We start from the raw sequence: 24,742 nt of genomic DNA on the forward strand, positions 1-24,742 counted from the left end.
ATACAAATTATTTTTTGATTAAGTGCATAAAAATGGCTAAATTTTTATGGTTACATTTTGGGAACTAAAACTTCTGTTTTGTTCTTTTAACAAAAGAACAAAACTGAACTAACTAAAGAATAAAGATCTAATCAGCATCAGTGCTGAATCAGCATTCAGAATGTAAATATAAAGTAGGAGCAATCCTCTTTTTTTCTTTTATTTCTTCATAAAACAGTGCAAATCCTCAAAATGAAATTCAGACAGTATTCCTCTGAACAGTTGTGGTAAATTTATATTCAGGGAAGCACAGAAATGCCACAGAATGTTTCTTCTATATAATAAAAAAGTTATGAAAAATTTCAGGATAAAAAATCTGCCTTTTTTTGCACATTTTCTTGTGAATTTTGTCCTCTCTGGCTCTCTGTAGCAACACAAAAACCCACATCAAGTCAAACTGTGCATCATAAATTCTGCAATGACGCCATATTTGATCTAAATACAATTGCAACGTTCAACATTTTCTTCAGCATCAACAAGTGAAGAACAGAACAGAGGTCAGACTCTTAGTGGTTCATGATCCGAAACAAGAAAAAACACAAAAGAAATCACATTTTCACATACAAAGATTTCCAGAGCATCAACAATATCTAAACTACTTCAAGTGCTTTGTTCAAACTAAAGATAATGTACTGACACTTCCTCACTGCAGGACCTGCAGTGCATTATGGGAATACAAGCCTGTGTTGTCAGTTGCCCCACAAGGTGGTGGGTCACTTCCATGGATGACATTCATGTTTTTGATCATTTATATTAGTGTCATTTATATATTTTCTGCTGGTTAGATGTCTAAAGGAATAAGAGATGGTTCCACTACATCCAGTGGACTGTACCATTTCATTTTGTTTTTCTGGCTGCTTGGGGTTGTGAACCGTGTGGGGATGAGTCAGCTAGAGCGGTTCACACAGTAGCTGCTAGCATCTCTGCATGCCAGCATTCTGCTGTCCAGTATAGTTGAGTTCTGCCCCGTCCAAGCCTACACGTCTGTCTGACAGCAGTCATCCCACTTCTGACACCAATTTACTAGCTACCATAGTTGGGCAGACATACCCATAATGCACTGCAGGTCATTACAACATTGACCAACAATTCTGGAAGTGATGATTTCATTATCAAACCTCTCGAGTTCAGTTTTCTCTAAGACAGTCTTTGTTTTACTGCTACATTTAACCACTACTGTAAATGTTGGTCAAAATTGAACGATGCCAAACGTCTTTAGCAAATATTTGGACTTTTCTCTGCTTTAAATGACGGCGTCTGTGGAACTTCATAAAGAAAAAAAAAAGAAAAAAAACAAAAGTCCAACCTTGAATCCATTTGGACAGATAAAAATGCACCAACACTGAAGAAGAAACAGCAACGACAAAACTTTGCATTTTTGTTAAAAAACTGCAAATCCAGTATTTTTATTGACTTTACAAACCTGAATGCAAAAGTCAACGTGTGTGATTCTAATCATCTTCATCTTTTAAAAAAGTGAAACGTGTAAATTAAAAGATGAAAAAGGGAGTTTCTAAGATGGATCAGCTGAGGTGAGCATCTCTGTTCACGTGCTAAAAATGATCAGCTCAGATTCCACAAACCAAATGTTCATGCTTTTCACCTTTATGGTGTTTTAAACAGAACTCAAGTAAAACTTTAAAGACCCAGTCTGATGAAAATCCAGTTTTTCGTCAATTTAAAATGTTCTTGTGGACTTTTCTTCATTATGAAGAACAAGAAAATTTGGCTTAAATTGTATTTCTGAGTGCTATTTTCCTGCACTATAAGGCACACTTCAAAAGACATAATCTTTTTAACCCTTGTTCTATCCTAGGCACTTTAACATTGGGAGTTGGGTCATCTAGACCCACTAGACAGTGCTCTGAACCTTTTTTCTTCAATGATTTGTGATCTTCACTGGTGTCCATGGATTACATGAAATCTTTTCACCTTTATCCACCTTTGTCATGGTAGGAAGAACACGTCAATGGAAGGGTGTGGTCATCTAAGATAGCACAAGGGTTAAATAATGATCGCTTTTATATTGATTCGTTCTTGTTGAGATTATTATTGTTAAAGCAATTTTGAGAGGGACACGGTGCTGCCACAATGTTTTTTTTTTTTCAAAATTGCAATATATGCTGATGCAGCTAATGTGTAGCGGTTATTAATTTCTTTAACGTGGTACTAAAAAGATCAGGGTTGAGCATAGTTCCAGTTGTGTTTGTTTTAGTGATATCAGTCTGTTTTTCCCATTCTGCAAAGAAGGTTGGGAATTACAGGTATTGTAAATATGCTGACGTGGCGAACAGAATAACGCGGTTCATAAAGTCGGACTTACTGATGGACTTTTAGTTCGGTGCACCTTCTACATGACAGAAGTCCAGATATAGGCTGTTTGTTGACAGTGCACCTTATACTCCAGTGCGCCCCATAGTGCCGAAAATACAGCAATTCAATATCCAAGTTGTTGTGAATCAGGAGCAGATGAGAAAAAGCCGCTAGAACTTATTTGAGATGGAGAAAATTTAGTGGGGTGGGGGGGGGCACAAGCACTTTAGTCTCTGCAATTGGGAGGGGGGCGGGGTTGCTCTGTGCCACAACCCGCCCACAACTCAGGCGAATGTCTAATGAACTGTTGCCATTCTGCAGGGTTTTTTTTTAATTTATGCTCAAAACGGCATTATTAAAATCAAAAGACCACTGAAAACACTTTGAAAATAGAACAAAAGGGCCACATTAGGCTCACGTCTAAAAACACAACAGACAACATTTGGCAGCATAGGCTGTTCGTTTTCAGAATCAAAGAGACAGAAGGTAAGAATGTGTTCTTTTAGCACGAGAAGTGATGATTCTTTCTCTGGCTTTGCAGGCTGTTGTGATGAAATGCTGCAGGTGAGTCTGACAGAGACCTGCTGGCTCAGAGTTGGACTCTGAAGATTCCTCTCAAATATTTCGGTCCTGATCTCCCAGCAGTGCACTGCTTTTGCTCCCTGAGTGCGCCCCCTGCAGTCCGGGTTCAGTACAGCGCCTCAGCGTCTCGGATGCTTCCGAACGACAAACTGAAAGTGCTTCCCAGCTTCTTGGTCACGGTGCAGCTTTCCCTTTTCTTCTTTCTGCTCCAGTTTAACAAGGAGGCGGAGCTCTGGCCCTTGGTCCCGCCCATCAGCCGCTGCCTACTGTGCTCTTTGTTGCTGCAGTGTGAAAGCATGATGGCCTTCCTCTCCATCTGTTTCCAAACATGATTACAATAACTCAAATGAACAATTTCATTATGTATTAAGTCACATTATTAATACAAAGTAACATTATAAAATATGTTTTCTCATAATTTATTATTAATACATTATATTATATTATATTATATTAATAAAACAAGTATACCAGTGATAAATAACAAAAACTTTCTTTTATTTATGTTATGATGTTCATTAGTGAAGGATTAGTGCGATTAACATTTCTTTTCTTAACGTCATTGTTTTATATCTTCTTCCTAACTTGTGTATGTTCTTATAAAGTTAATAAAATACATAAATTATACATTATGTTCTTGTGTGTGTGTGTATGTATGCAGGCTTTGAACTATATTTATCATTCTTCAGAGTTGATTTGAAAAAAATTACAAAAATGAAACGCAGGTTATTTGAAAGTGACTCATGATTTTTGCAGGTTGTAAACATGAGAGTAGAATCTGGATTCTGCTCTAGTTATCCAACTGATACAACAGATAAAATGAGGTAAGAGGATCACACTCCCCATTGTGCAGTTAAAACCCACAAAAACATGTACTGGATTTTGTTTGAGTGGAATACTTTTTTATTTCCTAATTTGAATTTGATCCATGTTTGACATGCTTTTTTTGTTTTGTTTTTCCTTTTCTAATGCCAGTTTAAATAATTGGAATACCTGGGAAAAAGTAAAATGCAGGAATGTGACAATCTTTGACTGCATTCATTCTGTATGCTCTGTATGATTGTTTTTTTCTTTTACATTAAATGTTACTTTATGAGCACTTTGTCCGTTTCTCCAACATGTTTTTCTGTAGAAAACGGTTTTCCAGACGAGGCCTTGAGGCAGACTCTTACCTGCGTGTCGTGCGAGTGTAACGTGACCACACTGATGTCCGTGCCGCTGTCGCTGCAGCTCTTCAGCAGGTGGACCACCTCTGCATGTTTGGCCCACTTACAGTCCAGGCCGTCCACAGCAACAATGTAGTCTCCTTCCCGAAGCCCCGCCTCCTGAAAGATTTTTTCAGCCCATTGAGACTTAAAAGACCTCAGGTGGAGAAAATCTTTGCTCTCTGATCTTTACTCTTTGTCAGTAAACTTATTTATTGGCAGCATGCAAAAACTCTATATTTGAACGAGTGCATTTGTTAATTACACTTTTCGCACTGTGGGGCGCACTTCAAAGACTAATTTTTTTCCACGAAGCGACAGTGCGTCTTATAATCCGGAGCGTCTCACTTATGGATTCATTCTCGTTTAGTCCTTATTAACAAGGATGTGACTTGGAGAGGTACGCGGCGCTCTGTCAAAATGTCAGTCTGTTTTTTTTACGAGTTATGAATAGTTTGGGTGTTTTGTGAATACACTAACGTGGCTAACGTGTAGCAGTGTTGGACTATTTTATTCACGTGTTCTTAACAAAGTTGGGAGTTGCCGTGGTCACAGTAACGTTTGTTTTAGCGCTATCGTCTGTTTGTTTATGTGGTGCAAACACGGCTCGGAGTTCCAGCTTTGGTGAACACGCTTCTGCAGCCAACATGCAGCGTTTCACAAACAAGATCTGGAATTACTGTCAGTGCAGTTAATAAAGTCTGACGGACTTTGGTACGTTTTTGTTAAATCAACTTATTAAACTTGACACAAGATACAAAGATGTCAGTGGTAACATTTACTGGGATAGAGGACTTCATAATAGACAAGACACCCTAAAAACAGAGAACAATGCAGTTGCTGTTCTGGCAAATTGTTTTTGTCAAGTCAAACATGTAAACGGTATTTTCTAAAACAAAGTCATTATTTCACAGTAAGATGATGAGTCATGATGTAAAGGGTTGGTTTGTAAAATGTCTTTTTTCCTGAGGTGCTTCAGCCGTCGCCTACCTCTGCACAGCCTCCAGGAACCACTCCTGCCACCAGGACGGGGGAGTCTCCTCTGAGGGTGAGGCCCAGACCTCCTTCCCTCCTTTGGAGGCAGATCACTCGCACCGGGCCCCAGCGGGCCCTCGCACAGAACACCGACAGAGGCCCCTGCAGCAGGTGGCATTCACAGTTAGCTTCACATCCTTCTAAATAGAACGGTGTTCTCTGGCTGTGTTTCTGTTGCTTTTTATGCTTTATGACAATAAATCCTATTCTGCAGGAAAAGCTTTTTAAAAAGAGGTTTCATCTGTAAAGAATGAGGGATGAACAACAAAACCGAGAATGTTGGTGGAATCCTTGAACTTTTTGTTCAAGCTTTTTTGCCAAACAACTCCTGTGATTCCTACAGAGTTGACGTGGGACCAAATCTGGGTCAAATCTCGATGTTCTCTGATGATTGATGCTTGAATTACATGGTCGGACAGCAGTGGCTCAGGCGGTTGGGCAGGCAGTCCAATGATCAAAGGGTCGGCGGTTCAATCCCTGCTCTCCCCAATCCCCAGTCGTTGTGTGCTTCACCCTCCTTGCCTCCAATGTGGTGTGTGAATGAATGTCCCGGTGATGGTCAGAGGGGCCGTAGGTGCGAACTGTCAGCCACGCCTCTGTCATCCCCAAGTATGAATGAGGAGTGAATGAATAAAGGACACATTGTAAGCATTATAAGTGCTTTGAGCATCTGGAAAAGCGCGGATAAATCTAATCCATTATTAATATCCGCACGAAGCCCATCGAGACGACTGTTGTTGTGATTTTAGGCTAGACAAATAAAATTGAATTAAATTAATATTATTATAACCCACAAAATCAGATAAACAGGTTCAACTTGTGAGATGGTCAGATGTTTAAGCAGAACTTTTTTTCCCCTAAGCCTCTTTTTGTGTTTCCATTGATCTGCTCTGCAGCTTCCTCTCACAATTGTGTGAAACTGTCCTTGTGGTTTGACACAGGTTTCAACAGCTGAAGTCTGCACAGCTCACCAGCCTCTGGAAGATGTCCGTTACTTGAACTGTAGAGAAGTTTGGTGGCGTGACGTCGGGTTTCTGCTGACTTTGAGCTGCCGTAAAGAGGAGGAGGAGACACCGTAACTGTCTGGATCTGAACTACAGCACAGACCAGATGAAGCGACTGGTTCTGCAGAATTTCTGACCTTGGATCTCGGGGGCTTCAGCCGTTTCGTCAAAGTCGTCCTCTCGATCCAGAGCAGAGTATTTGTCCAGAGAGCGCTTGTGCGCGAGGGACAGTACGTCCTGCAGGATATCCATTTTCCTCAGGATCTTGCACAGGCCGTGCAAACGCATGGCCTCCTCGTGTCGGATCAGCGCGCACCGCAGGTGAGCTTTACCTGAAAGAGAGCAGATCAGTCAGACCTATGAAACTAGATGAGAAAGCAATGAAATGAGAAGCTTTTAGCCTTATTCAGGCCCTGCAGTTATTTTTGGGTTCTCCTCCAGTCCTTTGGAGGGTTGTGGAGAGGTGCGGCTGCATCTTTACCCTTTAACACCGGGGACGTCAGCGGCACCACCTAAATAACAAATGTTCTTTAGCGTAGCGTAAGTCTTTGATGGTTTATGAGACCAACGTGATTCTGACATAGCTCTGATGTTAAAGGGTTAAGGGGAACACAGGTGTGTCTTGCAGTTCCCTCGAGGCTCCTTTGGCCACCCCAAGGGTGTTGTTAAAAATGAAATGTAGGATTGTCACACGTGTGGCAAGCATATCGACGATGCCAGTTGCACGCACTTATGACGTACAAGTGATGCTGTTGTACGGTGTTCTTGCGCACTCAAGTCTTTCATAAGGTGCAAATACTGACCCGTTATTGACCTCATACTGAAGGCCCACTCATGGGTTGTGCAGGTGATACATAAGTGCCTGTTGAGCATCTGGTTGACCACAGAAAGACACTTTGATCGTCTAATTTCCTCATTTTTAACAGTCAGTCTGTCGCCTTACCAGCAAATACCGGCCCCTTTGGGGGGGGGGGGTGAAAAATGATTTTTTTTTTTACAACATGTCAACCTACTTCGTCCTTGCTTTACCATGCGTGTTGTATAAGTGTTAGTTACTGTACGTCCTGCTACTCGAAGCAACTTGTCAAAAAATGGTGCATTATTTTCCACTCTAAGGGCTCATCTACGGTCTATGACTTTAACATTTCGTGTCCCTGTGTGTCCCGTATGAGTTTGGCCATTTGTTTCCCATCAGACAGCCTGGATCCACCCATAAGAGCAGACGTGACAATAGCTTTTCTGATCAATCAAAATCACCAAGCTTTCGCCTTTTTTCTGCATCCTGTAGAACCTGCCGGAGCGACTGTCCCGCAGGAACGTTAGCGTAGAAGCCGAGGAACGCCTCTTCTGCTTCCTGATCACCCTCTTCCTCCTTAGCAGACACTGGAGAAAATATGAGACAAATACAAAAAGTTGTTTTTAGCTACTTGGACCATGAATTAGAAAACAAACCCTCTTCTTTAAATGACAATAATCTAGAAAAACATATTTAAATGATTTTGCTTTTTAGCTCTGCATTAGGTCAAGTCATCCTTAAATCTTTAAAAAGAAATCCTCACAGATCAAGTCAACATTAAATCTATTTGTTGTGTTTTTACTCATCTCTGTGAATTAACAAAGGAAAGCAGATTAGGAAGAATAAAAAGCCGCATTCGTTGGAACGTCTGACTCACATGTGTGCTCACAGAGAGCAGCTGCAGCATAGTAGTGTGAAAGCGCCCGGAAGTGCTCCGATTTGACTTGGACCATGGACGCCCACGGAAAAGGCACGTAATCCTTCATGAGAGGCTGGGTCATGGTCTGCTGCACCAGCAGGTAAACGTCCGACACCTGCAGAGCGCACGTGTACATGCCTGAGTGCGCTACTGTCCCCAAACAGTGGTGGCGCAGGCGAAGCAGGTGAACTCACCCGTGCTGCTTCCTGCGAGAGGCGCAGCTGGGAGCTGAAGTGAGCGCTCCGCGAGGCCAGCGCGATGCGTTCAAAGACACACTCCTGCACCTGAGCCAGCATGAGCCGGACCAGCATGCTGAGAGACGGCGCACTCATGTCAAGACTCGGAGCATTGGAGAAGTTCTCCTTCAGGTAATTAAATGCTCCTAAACACAAAATAAGACTAATTAAATAGTTGATTAAGAAAGAAATTTGAAAACAAGGCTTTTCTCAAAATTTAGAGTAGTTTATGGAAAAGACAGGGGGGTTCTTGGGACCTGCTGCTCTCTGAAAGGCATCGATGGCTGCGTCAATGTCAGCTGTGGCGCAGCGGTCCTGCCGCGCTCCGATCTGCGTGTACAGAGCGCCAATGTTGAACAACACACTTCCCTTCTCAAAGGCCAGAGCGCGTTGCGATGACGGCACGCCTGTTAGAGAGTCGTACCTGAGAGACCAATGCACACATTTAATGACATATAATGACTTTTTTAGCAAATGCACCTGAAAACAAATAAAAATGCTGTGACTAAAAACTAAAAGAAATGAATCAACTCCTGAAACTGAAATTACGCTGAGAAAAAATCCTGACAGGCAAAAGTCAGAAGTAACAGATTGATGTAGGTCTTTTCAAATTATTTTAACATGCAACCAGAAGCTTTATGTTTGGCTTTGTAATAAATCAAAACCTTAGATTGCCACAAATTACTGTTAACTAAGGATTACATCTTAGCTGCATGGTTAAATATAGTTTGACCAAGGATCCGATTTCAACCGTATGTGGTCCCTATAAGTTTGGAGGCTGCTGCTTTAGCTTCGTGGTGACACATGGAGGCGCTCATTAGCATAGCATCAGTATGATAGTGTAGCCAGAGTCTTAGGACATCCCCATTTCCAAATTAAAACTTTTTTATTGTACTTGTAGTCTATCCACCAGTTCATTATTTCTTCTTTATGAAGGCTGCTTGATCTAAACGCAACATAAACAATAATCATCAGAAGTGACGTTGAGGATGGCATTTTGTGGGCTTGTGTACCTCACGCACACACAGCAGAGGAGGAGTATAAAAGAAATTCATCAATAGCATCGCTAAGAAACATGATTACCATTTTTATGAGTAGAAGTCGCCTTTTTTTTTGCATAGTTTGGCTGGGGGTGCGACTTATATTCGGGTGTGTCTTATTTTTAAGTTTTTCATTAAATAAATAGCAACAACCAGTAGGTTGTAGGTGAGTTTATCAGTATTTGCTAGTGACAGCAACGCAGAAGAAGAACTCCTCAGTCTTATGTTGGGCTGAACTGTTCAGAAAATGACACAGAGGAGGAAATATTCAAATTCAATGAAATTGATGATTTGAATTGAAGTAAAGAGGTTAATTGACTTGGTAGCATGTTGTTTATGCTATGGTTATTTGAATAATTGTTCATATGTTGTGCTAATATGCTAGATTCCTCCTGTTTCATAAAGCCAAATAAACATCAGTGTGTGAAGCGTGAAGCGTGCAATTGTTCAGTCTATTTTTGTTATCTAGTCCGCTAATATGATTTACCTTTAAATTCAACTTCAAATTCAAATTCAACTTTATTTATATAGCGCTTTTCATGCTTCATAGCATCTCAAAGTGCTTACCAAAGGAAAAAATAAAACAAATAAGATAAAAAAAATATATATATATTAGTTAAAATAATAAACAAAGTAAAAAGAATGTAATAATAATAAAAATAAAAATATATGCAAATAATAATAAAAGAAATGAATTAATAAAAACACACAAGAACCCAACACATACACATCCCTCCTTTAAAATAAAAACAAATAAAATTAGCTGTTAAAATTTTATAAAATCGAATAAAAACATGTGGACAAGTAAAAACTATGTAAAAGCTTTACTAAAAAGATGTGTCTTAAGTTTTTTCTTAAAAACCTCCACAGTGGCTGAAGCCCTCACGTCCTCAGGCAGGCTGTTCCACAGGCGAGGTCCACAGTGTTGAAAAGAGGCCTCGCCGTGGGTTTTAGTTCTGACCTTTGGGACCACTAGCAGACCTGCACCTGTGGACCTGAGGGCTCTGGGAGGGTCATAGACTAAAAGTAAATCTGATAAAAATGAGGGTCCAGTACCATGTAAACTTTTATAAACTAATATAAGAACTTTAAAATCGATCCTAAAGCTGACAGGGAGCCAGTGCAAAGACTTCAAAATTGGAGTAATGTGCTCCTTCTTTCTGGTTCTGGTTAAAAGGCGTGCAGCTGAGTTTTGAACAAGCTGCAGCCGGTTTACAGTATTTCTCTTAGCACCAGAAAGAAGAGCATTACAATAGTCTATCCTAGAAGTTATAAAAGCATGGATTAATATTTCAGCACTGGCTTGTGAGAGAAAGGGTCTCACTCTGGCAAAATTTCCAAGATGATAAAATGCAGTCTTTGTAACTTGGTTTGCGTGTGCTTCAAAGTTAAGATCTGCATCTAAAATCACACCGAGGTTTTTACTTTATTGCACACATTCAGATTAAAAGTTGATAAATAGGATTGGACCCTTTCTCTCTCAGCTTCAGGACCAATAATTAAAATGTCAGTTTTGTCTTGATTGAGCTTTAAGAAGTTCTCTCCCATCCATGTTTCAATATCTATAACACAACTTAAAAGGTCATCAATGGGTCCCATGTCATCACGAGACACAGCCACATATAACTGGGTGTCATCAGCATAACTATGAAAGTTTTTGCCATGTCTCCTGATGACATCACCTAGCGGTAGCATGTTAAAATAAAATGTTTGATTTTGTTCCCATGTTTTGTAAAATTAATGAATCCTAAAAGTTTTATAGTCCACAGTGTGACTTATATATATATTTTTTTGTTTGTTTTGAATCAATTTTTTGGCTGTTGTGACTAAGACTCCAGAGCGACTTTTAGTGCGAGAAATACAGTAGAGTGTTCCTCCGCTTATTCAGGTTTCACATGTTTGCTGATTTTATTTTCAGTCACATGACTCCTCCAGTTCATCACAAATGTTCAGACAACTCAAGACACTTGTTAGAGACTTTTGCCTTTGAGGAAGGTGCTGCCCAAATTTCATAGGAGGGGAGCAGAGATGAAGAGCGCGCCGAATCATCTGCTTCCATGCCGGCATCTAAATAATATTTAACAGCGGGCAACAGCTGGTTCTACCTGTTCCTGAATGCTTTAACTGATAACTGTAATTTGTGTTCCTGCATGGAGAAATGGCATCAGCTGACTCAGAAGCGTCCGGAACATATCCTGAAACGCTGAAGTAGATGATAGTGGAGAATAATTATCATCTGGATGAATGAAATGATAGATGAAACTGGCCTCTTCTGGAAGAAATGTCGCTTAAAACACGCTGCTGCTGGACTGAGCAATATTCCTTTTTTTTTTTTAAACTTGTCCTGTCCAACAGCTGGGCAGACAGATGAGAGCTGAGGGCCTCTTGTGTTGGACATATTTTACTTTAACAATAGGGGTTATGTATCTTCTGACAAACCAGAGATATGTCTGAATAAACCCCTTTTGTAATCAAGTCCAAACTTTATTCAGTTTAATTATATTTGAAAACCTTCTGTGTTGGACCGGACGGAAAAGAAAAGCAGGGAGGAAGAGAGAGAGGGATGTTAGAGAGGGGAGATAGAAGGGTGAAATGTTTCAGAAGGGTTTTTGATGAGTAAGGATAGAAGACGGACATTCTTCGGCCGCAGGGGTGGGTGGGGCTGGGTGGTTTTCCGTATTTGCGGATTCTGCATATTGGTGGGTGTCTCTGGTCCCAAATCCCCGCAATTATGGGGGGAATTCTGTCGTTTGGTGCAAAGATTTAATCGGAAAGTGGCAGGTAGTCCTGTAAATTTTACTCAAATGGAAAATTTGCTCACAATTGGCAACTGGCGAGTTTTAATTTAAGATCCTGCAGACGATATGACGATCAATAATAGCAACAGACAAACTATTTCAAATGTTTAATGGTCAGTAAAAAAAAAAAAAAAAACTTGATGCGTATAAGTTAGTTCAAGATTTAAATTGAATATTAGGATTTCTGATGGAACCTCTTTGTCATTATCTGAACATCAAGCTCTCTTCCATAAATTTTTGCAGCTGTACAGAGATGGGATGCAACTAAGCTTTTTAAGAGCCGTACCAGTGGAAGTGCACACCCAGGTTCCTGTGAGCGGAGAAGAAGCGCTGGTCCACATAGTAAAGCTGGTTGTAATACTCCATCAGCAGCTCCAGGCCGGCCTGATTACGGCTGGGAGTGCGCATGGCCTGAAACACAACACACACAAGTGGAACCAGCAGATAACCTCAAGATGTTTTCAGACCAGTTTGGTTTGCTAACGGCAGCAGAACCTGAAGCTGGAAGAGGAACGTTTTTACCTGCCGGAGCTCCATGAGCTCCCTGACCTCTCTGTCATACTGTGAGCTGTCCTCTCCATAGTGCTCACAGATGAAGTCCTAAGAGAAGAGCACAGACAGAAACAATAAGATCCAGATCTATCGTAAACTTGTGAGTTTATTGAATCATAAATTTGAGGGTAAGAAGGTAAAGAGCTGGTATTCTCCTGTCCTTTCTAGTGAGTGATTTGTAACATGGCAATCTTTGAAATGATCCAACAAAGGAGCCAAAAAACTAAATTGTATTTGTGTATAAAGACAGTGTAGGGAAATTTGAAAAGAATAGAACAAGTACATGTTTAGATGAACAATTAGATAAGAAGTTTGGGACCAGAAAAAAAATGCTAGAAATAACTGAAATTTACAATCATTTTCTGTGGAAATGACAGTAAATTTCAATTTCCATGAATTAGGCGAACCTTTTATCTTACATTTCATCAACAGTTTTATGACGTTACTGTGAATTTAAGCCCAATTTTCTCCTGAAAATAGTGCAAGTTGTGTCCAAAAGCTAAAGTTGAATTCAGAAGGTAGAACTGTCACCAACAGTTCGGTTAAAAATATAACTGGTATTTCTCACAATTGCATATCTCTTATTAAACACAAGCAATTGCAATCCAGTGAGAAACCAGGCGTTTTTGTCTGCACAGATTTGATCAAAGAATGAATAAAATACGGCGTAAACAGGAGTTTAGTTTTCCCCCTCACCTGTATTGGAATGGTAAAGTCCACATCTTTGGTTTCTTTTAAGCCCAGAGGGATCATGGGAACTTTAACAGCCTCACTGTGGAAGGACATAATGGTTTTACGAGTTAGCTGGACACTGAGCTGCTTCTGAGGGGAAACGAGAGAAGCCATCTGCTGGTCTTTAAAGCCAGCAGGTTTCATGCTCTGTGCTTCTCCCTGTTTACGAGCAAAGTTAAAGCTGAGCATTAACCTTCGTGGCCCTCTCGCCTCATGGTTCCCCTCCCATTCACAGTTTCCACACACAAGCATGCATGCGTGCAGCGAGGGTCAGCAACGACACTATAATCGGGGGATTTATCCTCCACATGACCCCAGAGAGACGAGGATGACCCACTGAAACGTTCTGTTCTTGTGGAGACACGGACAGAACCACCCTGATGATGCGCAGTAAAAATGTGGAAGCATAATGGAGGCCTGTTTTCAGAATTCTCATTAGTTTAATTAGTGTGACCTAGAAGGGTAGGAACAGCTCTGAATGGATGCATGTCACTGTGTGTCTGCAGAGTCATTCTTTTAAACTTCTTATTTTCACCTCTGTAACACATACATTATGTACATTAAACGTGTAGGCAGTAAAATGTGAAAAGTTCCAAAACAAACACCCAAAAAATAAATCTAATTACTAAAAGCATCATGAGACAGAACAAAAGGTAAGGAGGGGGGCTCTGTACATTTGTAAATACAAATATTATGTGGGTGCTACAAGCGCCATTTGTGGCATTTTGGTGGCAATATTGTTTACTTCTCGCCCGAGTTGGACAATGTTATGTTCTAGTCCAGGGCTGGCCAACCCTGGTCCTCCAGAACCATAATCCTGCCTGTTTTCCAGCTTTCCCTGGACTGCTTGATGCTGACAACCTAAACCAGGTGTGTTCAGTCAGAATCACTGGGCTCAGCTAATCAGCAGCAAGCTGGTCAGGGAAACTAGAAACCAGGCAGGGTTGTGGTTGCTCTTGAAGGCCAAGGTTGGCCAGCCCTGATCTAGTCTCTCTTCCTCCCCCTGATTTGTGCTTTCAGTTCCTTTACTGCGGTAATTGTCTCGGCCTGGTCCATTCCATCTGCCGTGTTGATGCTAGCTTGGTCCTGTTTGGTGTTAGCCTTAGCAGCCGAAGCGCATTTATCTTCAGCTTTGGGCATATCTGCACTTCTATTACAGCCTGGTGACTATCTTATCCCATTAGATCACAACTTATGTTGTGTGGAGTATGAGCGAGGAAAGGAGTTTTACATGGAATAAACGTTGTTGCAGTGAGAGAACGGTTCCGCTATGCTGCTGATACTCCATGAGATCCCAGAAGTCCCTCTGTGAGGTCATTTTTGATCCAAACATTGACCAATACATCCTAGAGGTATCAGAATTTACACGTAAAACAAAAAAAAACTAGCTTTCTAACCAGTGTGTCACTAACATCCCTTCAAAGAAGATGTGTGGGTAAGGTCTTTCTGCAGATTCTCCTTGCCATGTCCCACTGAGGATCTGCAAGCAGGTCAAGTTTGGAAATGAGAAACGAGGAGCTGTGAATTTCTACAGATGCTTCCCTTAAAAATGTTTCAAGTCTATTGGTAAAATTGATTGCCGTCAAAATTCTGTGGCCAGTTACCGACCGGGTTAAAGGCACATTTTGAGGCCACTTAAAGGCTGGTGTGCACTCCATTGGTGCCATAGTAGATGAAACATCACTACAAAGTGTCTGTGTAACACCTCTTCACTCTTACTTATCCTTGTGGGTGGTTTAACTGCTCCCTACGATTGTCAACCGCAGCATGCCCGTAGAAAAACATGCATGAACATTTGAGCTCCAGGGGATTACCCTGTGGTATACCAACATGATATTATGTGCACGCCACCTGCTTCCGCCATACAGGTTTGTTTATTTACAGCCTGTACAATGGTAAAGAGCCAATCAGGATACAGAACACAGTGCACATAAAAAAAGAAAAGCATGCAATATTGCACCGTAAAAAATCTGCTAAACAGCGAGACCTCAAAACAAGTGCAGATATTCCAGGCAGGATTCGTGAGATCTTCTTTTAACCAGAAGATAAATATGAGAAAAAGAGTATTTCCCTCACCAGAATGTATAAAACATCTGTGGAACTGTGGTAGTTTAAGGTTCAGTGTGTGTGTGTGTGTGCGTGTGCGTGTGTGTGTGTGTGTGTGTTCACCTGTCAGTCTGGTAGACCTCCATGTTGCTGTTGAGCTCCTCCAGCTCTTCTTTGAGCAGCTGTAGGTTGGAGTTGACAAAGCTGAGCTCCAAAGCCACTGTCTCCTTCACCTTGTTGTTGGTTGTTGCTCTGCAGCACAAAAAGGTACTTGTGGAAATGCAAACTTTTCACTGATAGAAAATCTTTTCATCAAAGCAGAAAACTTTATTTTACCACTTTAAAAGTACATTTGAATGAAAACCTACAGGAGAAATGATGAATCCCGTCAAAGCTGTTTTCACAATCCTGTAATGATGTCCTTTAGTGTTTTGAGGGAAACATGATGGAAACACACAAATTCTGCAAAAGCAGTGGAAGTGTTTTAAGTCATTCAACCAGTTCAGCCTCACATACCAGAATTTGATTACTTTAAAGATCCACTCAGATAGAAGTTATGTTTTTGGTGTTTTTAACATGTTTGTCTGATGATAGAGGACAGATATTTAAAAAAAAAACTAACCCTAAATTGTATTTTTCTATTCAAATTGTTGTGAAGCAGGAGCCGATGAAAACCTGCCATTTGAAAAAGATTGTATTTGTGATGTACAAAATACAATGGGTGGGCCAGAGCTCCCCGTTTGGCTCCATTCTGATGCATCCACTTGCAGACAAATAGATCCATGAACGTCTTTGTTTTCCTCGTCTGAGCTGGAATCTGGATCTAAACTGCACGGCTGGATAGCTTCATTATTGCTCGCCGTTTTTGTTGTGCCGGTGATGTTAAGTTGGGGCTGTGAGAGGCTGTAAGCTAGTGGGACAGCGTGTATAACAGTCAGGAGGTAGGGGCAGGCTCGTTCGGCACAAACAGTCCTGCCCACAACTCGGAGGGGAATTTCTAAAGAACTCCTGCCGCTCTGCAGAAACTATGTCCTAGAAAAGGACAGATTTTTTGATTAAAAGACCACTGGGAAGGCTTTTAAAATAGATGAAAAGATCATCGGAATCTTTCAAAATGTCAAACATGGATGTCAATACTTTGTATAAAAACATAATGTTACATTTTAACTTCAAATTAAAAAAGCAAAATAATAATAATACAAAAAAACTTTTTACTGTGCTGGCTGGACAAAAGTGCCCGCTCATTAATTTATGCAGCTCTCCCTCCTTCTCCATTATTCCCTGTCCCCATTCAGGCCGTGAAAGTCCCCGCCCCTCCTCCGAACACAGAGGGAGGGACTTAAGCTGCTTTTTCCTGGAAATCTGAGGCATCTCTGGTTGCTACGGTGATAGATGATGATGCACAATGGCTGAGAAAGGAGGAAAACACTGCGTCTTAAGGCTCTTTCAGAAAAGGTTTTGAAAATCAGGATGACTAAAAGAATGTGTCACTGACAAGTTGAAGCGACTGACAGGAAGAGCAAAGCTAGACAAAAGACAAATATACACAACTTAAATACTTTGAAGTACACAATCAAATAGCTGGCTCACATTTTCCTCAAACTTTCAACTTTTTAAATTCTTCTAAACTTCAGAACAGCTTTTCTTCCTCTCAGGTGAGATTTGTGTGTGTAATTATGTGCACACAAACAAAACATTCTGATTTTGGTTTACTTTATGAACTTCATGGTATTCAAGCAATAATGTATATGAAAGAACTTTTTTGCAGTGATTCTACAAAACCTGAGCCAACAGCTTATTGTTTGTACTTTAAATCAGTCCAATGTACTGGTCACTCCCTTTCCCAGTATCTTTCAGTCATCTGTGTGTGTGCATGCGCTCCCATGCAGACACACACACATACACACACACACAGAGGGATCAAACTAAAGACAATCTGATTAGTCAGCTTCAAATGAGCTGCCAAATATCCTCTTCATGCACACCCACTTGCATGCACGGCAAGCTGCAGCTTCAGAGGGAACTCGCTCTGGTTCCAACCCCTGATGCATCAGGAACTACAGCTTGTTGCAGCAACCTAAAATGACTCAGTAAAGACTGGAGGGAAACTCGCAGAAACGTCTGTTTTTTACCTAACACAAGCCGTTGCACAAAAAAAAAAATAAAAGCACCAAATCGAAAGCACTACTCAGGGTCTTTATGAACAATTCTTTATCAAATACAATATAGAAAACATTTTTAAGTAAACTAAACGGTGAAAAGCAAGACGCGTGTGTTTGTGCATGGAGGGGGTGGGCGAGAGAGGAAAAAAAAAAAAAGTTCTGACTGCCAGACAAATAAGTGGGGGATGAGCTCGGCGCAACTCAGCTCACTGGGAATCTCTGCCTGGGAACGGGACGGGGGGTGGGCACAAAGCCGGCTGATTACAGGTCTGCAGGCGGCGTGGGGGTGCGCTTTGTCTCTGACCGAGAGCCCAAACTAAAAGGGCAGGGGAGCTTTTTATCTCCATTAAATGGAGTCATCAGCATTCATGAAAACAGCCAGTTTAAGAGCAGAAACTACGGTGTGCCATTTGAGGTTATTTGTAATAAACTCATCTTCATGAATAGGATTCTTTCTAATCGTTTTTTTTCTTTTAATGTTATTTAAAACATATAACTCATCCTCTGTTGGCGGGGCGATCCATTTTAAAGCTTCACATCCAAACAGAGCCACATGCTGCTCTGGAAAAGCTGCAAACACAACAAACTGCTGTTTTATAATAGACATAGATACTGTTTGTTTCCTTTGGTTCATCTGGTATTCAAGCACAGCGTCAATAAGAAAGGAGGCAGCAACTGCTTGCTTTAATTAAGTTGCTCCTCCTCCTCCTCCTCCTCTGGTTGTCCTCAGCTTTGTTTTCAGGGAGTTTTGCACTGAAGTTCTGCACTCGGGTTTATTCATGCTGGAACACGGCAGCAGCAGCAACAACAGTGGGAAGCAAATCAGAACATGCATAGAAGCAAATTTGCTGTCTAAAGGAAAACCTGGATGGACTTTCTTTAGAAATCTAAAAGCTTTTTAACCGTCTTTTTATTCCATTTTCACCATCAACAGTTCATCCAAGAAACAAGGAAGCAGCAAAAAATATACAGAATAGTTCATTTTTTTCACATTAGCAAAGAGACACATTTTCTCCTAAAACAAAGATTTTTTTAAACCAATCAATGAGTTATAACTACTGACTGTATATGAGAACTAGAGTAACTCCTTTTTCCGGCGTTCCAAATAGGAACCTCCAAGAAGCCGTAATTTCTTAGACTTTTATTTGGAAATAAACAGCTATTACTCAGTCATCATATTTGTTGGAATAAGCTGTCTTGTTCTGGCAGGCTGACACAGTCTGAGGTGTAAAAAAAAGCCCTGACCACAAACCCTTCCCAATAGCTGGAACCCAGTAGATCCACTAATCTCCACACATGCCTGCCTCTGAGTTTACCTGAAGAGGTTCTCGGCTCCGGCTCTCATGCGCATCTCCTTGTTGATCTGCTGGTTGATGCGCGCTCGTCGATGCTGCAGTTTACTGCGCTGAGTCTGAGCAAAGGGGTCACAGCCCTGCAGGGGCAAATCCAAAAAACAAACAAAAAATGGAAACATGATGTTTGTTTCTAAATTGAACAAGTGACCTGTTCTCTAATGAAACCTCATTTCATTTAATACAAATTAAGCTCGGTTCCAGGGGGGAATATAATCTTTGTTGCACGCTTTCATTAACAAAACAGTTTCACTGCAAATCAATTAAACCCTTTTTACTTCTAGAAAAACATGCCAGTGCAATTTTGGGAGGTTTTTTTAGGTGTTACAATAATATTTTTAAGACTTCCAATGTAGTAACACGTAAACTCTTAAAATACCAATGGCAAACTAACTCTAACAAAAATAAATACATTTTCAAAAAGAAGCTGCTTTAGATTCAAATCTGGACTGGATTTGACCTGCTTGATGAATCCAAAAGTTACAAAAACAAAACAGCCTTTTACTACTTTTTCTTTCCCTTCAGGTTTTCTTTAGTTGGAATAGTTTGTGTCTATTGTACTAATTTAGTTTGAAATATTTCCGCAAGTGAAACTTAGTTGTTTTTTAGTTGCTATATAATCAAAAAAGAAGGTTTATTGCATATTGAATGTTGGTTAATGTGTTTAAAAATGCGGTTCTAATCTAAACCAGTGCATTCCTTCTATGGACAGCATGCAAAGTGCAAATTCACGACAGAGACTCAGGCTCACATTGCCCCATAAGGGGCAATTCCGTCACCATCAACCTCCAGAGACTGGCTTTGGACTTGGAAAAAGCCAAAATCCCTGCAGGAAATCCACCCAGGAAAACACGCTAACTTCCCACGGAAAAGACCGCCTTGCTGTGAGGTCAGCACGCTAAGTAGACTTCACCTGCCGCATTCACAGAAACTCTTCAATCAGAAAATAAACTGAATTGTCGACATATATTTCTCTGAAAAATGAAGCAAACAATTCAATGGTTGGGGGAAAAAAGGAGCAATTCAGAAGAACAACAGATGATAACCTCTGGATGTCTCAGGATGAAGAAGTCGGTTGCTTTAATGGAGTAGATAGCCTTGTGTAAAGAAGTAAACTTATTGAGTTACTCTTGTATTTCTTCTGTTTCTAAATGTCTCTGTTTGAGATGTTTGAAGTGATTTTTTTCTGTATTTTTGAACAAGCAAGAACTCGCTGCTTTTCAACATTAAGAGAAACCTTTTTTTTTAGTTCTGATTATGGCAGATCTAAAATTTAGCTTCAACAGGCCAAACGCCCAACAACATCTTCCTCAGCGGTCACTTTAAAAAATTCAACAAGTCCAACGTGTTCCTTTTGGAAGTAAAGCAGAGTAACCTTCTTCGTCCTGCCTCCAAAAATGTCAGAAATGTTTCATCCTCTTTCTTTTCATCAGTCTTTTCAGTTCTCCGTCCTCTCACTCTGTTGGTTTACACTGAGCATGTGCGCCTCAGGTAATCCTGAGTGCTTGTGGATTAGGCTTCTGGCCGAGCTCCCACCTCGGCTCAACCACCAGGAGGTCTGAATCATGGATGCCCCTCAACAACTCTCCAATAAAAGTCTAAAGGCGTCCACGTGACTCTGACACTGTCTCTACAGATTTACAAAAGTTACATTTAGGATTTTTTCAGACCTTTTTAGGGATCACTTAAGGTCTAATTTAAGGCTGCATGTACAAAGACAATAAAACAAACAGTCGGAATCTGCGGTTTCTTGCTCTACACATGCAGTTTGATCCCCATGATCCCCATTGTGCAAACTTTAAATGTCTTTCAGAAAATAGTTTGCCCCACAAGGATTTCCATTAAGCTGTTTTAACCATCACAAGTCATCCCTATTTTATAAGCCATTTCTCTAGGAATTTGTACTTTCCCATTTTCCTACACTGACGAGCATGAGCTAAATAGCTAGCTAGGGGTAAACGATTTACAATCAGTTCATGACCTTTACAGTGCATCCTGAAAATGTGTTTTTTTTGTGTGACAGGAAGTCACAATGCCTTGATCTGAAAGAAAAAAATAATCACCAGAATTTAGGGAAATGTAATGCTTTAAAAGGCCTAATGCATTTAATAAGTCTAAGACTAAGGCTAAGACTTTTCTGCTGCCACTCTGTCTTTGCTCAAATTCTGGCAAACTCTGATTTTGCCTAGAGAAAAGCCACAAAAAATGATCGGTTTCATCTGAACTTTTTTTTTCTTTGCATTCATTTAACCAGTTTCCCATTTAAGATAGAGAATGGTTTTAATTCACCGACATCCACAATGAGTGTTCTATCCAAACATGTCACACAATCAGATTAAATTTACTCTTCTCACATTGGATTCTACTTAACCCTTCCGGAATGTTGTTAACTTAGCGGCATATCCATTCAGGAGTCACCACAACGAATCAGCTTTCACTTTCACTGATTCGACCGGTGGTTTGGCAGATATTTTATGCCAGATGGTCTTCCTGACACAACCTGGTATTTTATCCGGGATGGGGACCAGCACAGGGGGACCTAGACTCTGACCCCCTTGAGGCTACATAGATAGGCAGCAGTGTGAAGGGTCTTGCCTAAGGCCCCGAAACGGATGAAGCTCATCCTTGGGAAATGAACCCTGATTACACATGTGCCAGTCCTAGACACAGCCAACTGTGCCATCCAGCTGCTTGAACCCTTCTGGAAAAAATGCCAAAAAAAATAAAGAAACATCCAGAATTAATTCTAAAGTTAAGATTCACAATACTCAGTATTCTCAGGCTGTCACAGATACACTTGAGAACTAAGTGCAAGTGAGAATTTGTTAGTTATTTCACTTTAAACTGTTTACAGTGTTCTCTCATTTATCGTGGGGGTTTTGTTCTAAAAAAAAAAAAACCTTTTCTCTCTTGTGTAAACTTCCAAAAGGCAAAAGATGAACAGCGATATAGCGAGAGACCACTAGTGAAAAAATATTGAAGGCAGAGAACGGTTGCATAAATAGAACTAAAGATTGCTTATTTGTGTCAATTTACAAAGACAAAGTGGCCAAACAAAAGAAAATCTGTATCAGTTCTCATAGGTACACTTGCACCAAGATGATCATAGTCAGGTAATCTAACAAAACCACTATAAAAGGTACTAATGATCATTAATGGCACATGTAGGCTGAAACCCAGTCATGAACTTAAACAGAGACAATTGTTTAAAAGAGGCTTAAAACTAAATGAACAAAAAAAACTCTGCTACCAAAGTGAGATTGAGAAAGATAAATTCAAGTCAAGATTGAGCAACAAGACACAAGACAGTTCTACTGAATCCGCAAGGTCTTTCCCAGACCAAGATCTCAAAGTAGACTGGGATAACAAGATGTGCTCTTCAAGCTCTTCTGAAGAAACACAAATAAGCTTCAAGGGCCACTTTAAGGGTTCCATACACAGAGGTTGGTAAAGGAAACTTTGTGCAGCAGATGAAGGAAACATCAAGCTCAGTACCCTTTGAAATCAGAAGATGTCTTGCAGTATCATCAGTTCAGAACTGGCAGAAACCAGTGGGACCCAGATACACATACATAGAGTAGTCCGGCCAAAGTGGTTCTTGTGGAGGAGTAGCAGCCAAGATGTGGAAACAAGCCCAAGTGACAAAAACACAAGACCTAGGGTGCAGAAAAATGGCAGCAGGGGCTCAGGACTGATGAGTCAAAATTTGATGTATCAGTCAAAGGACTTTAGAGCAATATAATAATTTGTATCTGCAGGAAGGAGTGAAGCACGGGGAACTGCATTTCTGTAAATAAAGTTGGGGATTTGATAGAATTAATGGAGTTCTTAATGCTGATATATGCAGGCAGATACTTGTCCATCATGCAAAATCATCAGTATGATTGACCCAAAACTTACCCTGCAGCAGGACAACGACCACAAGCATGGACATGCAAAGCCAGAAAGATCTACTTTCAGTGTAAGGGAGAACAAGAAGTACTGAAAGTGATGACACAGTCCCACAAAGCACTAATCTCACCATCATGGAGTGTGTCTAAGACTACATGAGGAGACAGAAAGATGTAAGAAGCCTCTACAGCCACAGAAGATCTGTGATTCGTTCTCCAAGATGTTTGGGATAACCTTCCAGCTTAGTTCTTTCAGAAGCGGTGTGCAGGTGTACCTTAAAGCATTTTTGTTGGTTTGGTCACATCAAATACTGATGTCATTTGGATTTCTCTTTAGACTGAAAATTTGTCCCAGATTATTGAGGGAAACGAACTCTGGTTCACTTTAGTTTAACAGAACCCAATGTGTCCAGTCTAAATATCTGAATACACCCTTAAAAAAACGTCAAGTGGATGCAACAACACTACTGAAGTCCCACTCCGATTCTCTTTTGAACCTTTTTAGAAATGTTCCCTGTGATGCTTTAATTATGATTATGCAGCTCCTAGCCAAAGTAAAAAGAAAAAAAGTGTCGTTTTTTAGGACTCCTGTCATTCTTAAAAAATCATTTTGGTAAATGAGACATCTAGACAGACACTCTTCGAAAAGATTACAAAGAATACTCTAGTTTTGCTTGTTGTTGTTACTGGGAATTTTTGATTTAGGAATACATTTTTGTGGTGCTACTTTTGTTTTTTTGGATGCATGTTGGGTCATTTGAATGCATCGTGAGCTGTACTGTAGTTCTTTTTTCATGGTTATTTTTCTTCAAATGTATCAATCCGCGTGGATGATAGAGCTGTCTCACCTTTCGGATGCTCCCGCCGTTGCTGCTGCTCTCATCGGGCAAACTTTGGGGCATATCGTCGTCCGGGGCGCCGTCTGACAGAGACGACTCCCTGAAAATTATGGGGGCAATCCTTCACTCACGTTTAATGCATCATTTCAAACACAACTTTTAAACTATGATGCTCAAAACTATGTTTAAGACAGACGACTCCAGCCCGGTCAATTTCAAACGTGAAGATTGATACTTAGCTTAGAGGTAAACACGACTTGCCTGGTACCAGGGTCTTCCATCGTTACCGGCGCCGGAAAAGTTCCTACATTTCTCTAAACCTCCTCGAAAACTATGTAAAGCTCAAAAACTGCATTCGTGAAGCAAATTAGCGGCAGAAAAAAAATGTTTTATCTGGCTCTGAAAGCAGCCCGGCTGTTGTTGCTCTCCGTTCGCTGATAACCTTCTCTGTGTTACTGTCGGGGAGTTGAGGGGCAGCCGCGAGAGCCTGTTTATGGAGGCGGGCCTCTAGAAAAACATTGAGCCAATCACAAGACAGTAATTTTGAAAGACAGAAAACTTAGCAAATCAAAGAAAGGCAAGAACCAAACGCCAGAAGACTCTGACCTATTAGAAGTTGTTTAAGGGGGAACCTGTACTCCGCGAGCTGTTGTCATAGTAACAAAAAGGGTATGGCTTGAGTGTGGGATATGTCGAAATGATAGTAGTTACTCGATAAAACATTTTTTTTAATTGGTTGAATGCTCAATCCTTTGTTTTCCCGGTTTTTAATTTCTTTATAAAAGTATCTTCCACCATTTTTTGCTGCTTAAATCCTACATTTTTTTAGCTTTCTTCAGCTATGACCTTTTTCTTTAACTTGTCCTGTCCAACAGCTGGGCAAACAGATGAGAGCTGAAGGCCTCTTGTGTTGGACATATTTTACTTTAACAACAGGGGTTATGAATCTTCTGACAAACCAGAGGTATGTCTTAATAAACCACCACCCAGGAGTTCTGGGCATCCCCCCACCCCAATCCCACGTACGACCCAGGACCCCCCAACGGAGACCCGCCCCATACTCCAGGCAGCCACCCACCTGGCCCATGGTTGGTCCAGGAGAGCGCAAGGCAGGGGGCAGCCATCCCCGCCCCGGAGGAGAACACCCAGGGGAAGAGGGGGTCCACAAGAAGTGTTGTAAACATGGCCCGACCAGGCTCACC

At 40.9% G+C, this 24,742-nt stretch overlaps 1 protein-coding gene across 1 annotated transcript; it reads right to left on the reverse strand.

The window, feature by feature from the left end:
* Positions 1 to 185: 185 nt before the first annotated feature.
* On the reverse strand, positions 186 to 23,997 carry rhpn1 (rhophilin, Rho GTPase binding protein 1). The gene is made up of 16 exons (XM_011474276.4): positions 23,802 to 23,997; positions 23,550 to 23,640; positions 18,776 to 18,891; positions 15,421 to 15,549; positions 13,216 to 13,291; positions 12,490 to 12,567; positions 12,254 to 12,378; positions 8,387 to 8,553; positions 8,088 to 8,275; positions 7,852 to 8,008; positions 7,436 to 7,561; positions 6,316 to 6,510; positions 6,146 to 6,222; positions 5,130 to 5,276; positions 4,107 to 4,259; positions 186 to 3,250 (listed from the first exon to the last, which is right to left on the reverse strand). Exons 1-16 carry the CDS (start codon positions 23,819 to 23,821, stop codon positions 3,041 to 3,043), a joined length of 2,055 nt encoding a protein of 684 aa, XP_011472578.1. The 5' UTR covers positions 23,822 to 23,997; the 3' UTR covers positions 186 to 3,040.
* Between the last annotated feature and the right edge of the window lie 745 nt (positions 23,998 to 24,742).

This window comes from Oryzias latipes, chromosome 4 (genome assembly GCF_053564925.1).
Source record: "Oryzias latipes strain Hd-rR chromosome 4, Olatipes_Hd-rR_3.1".
NCBI lineage: Eukaryota > Metazoa > Chordata > Actinopteri > Beloniformes > Adrianichthyidae > Oryzias > Oryzias latipes.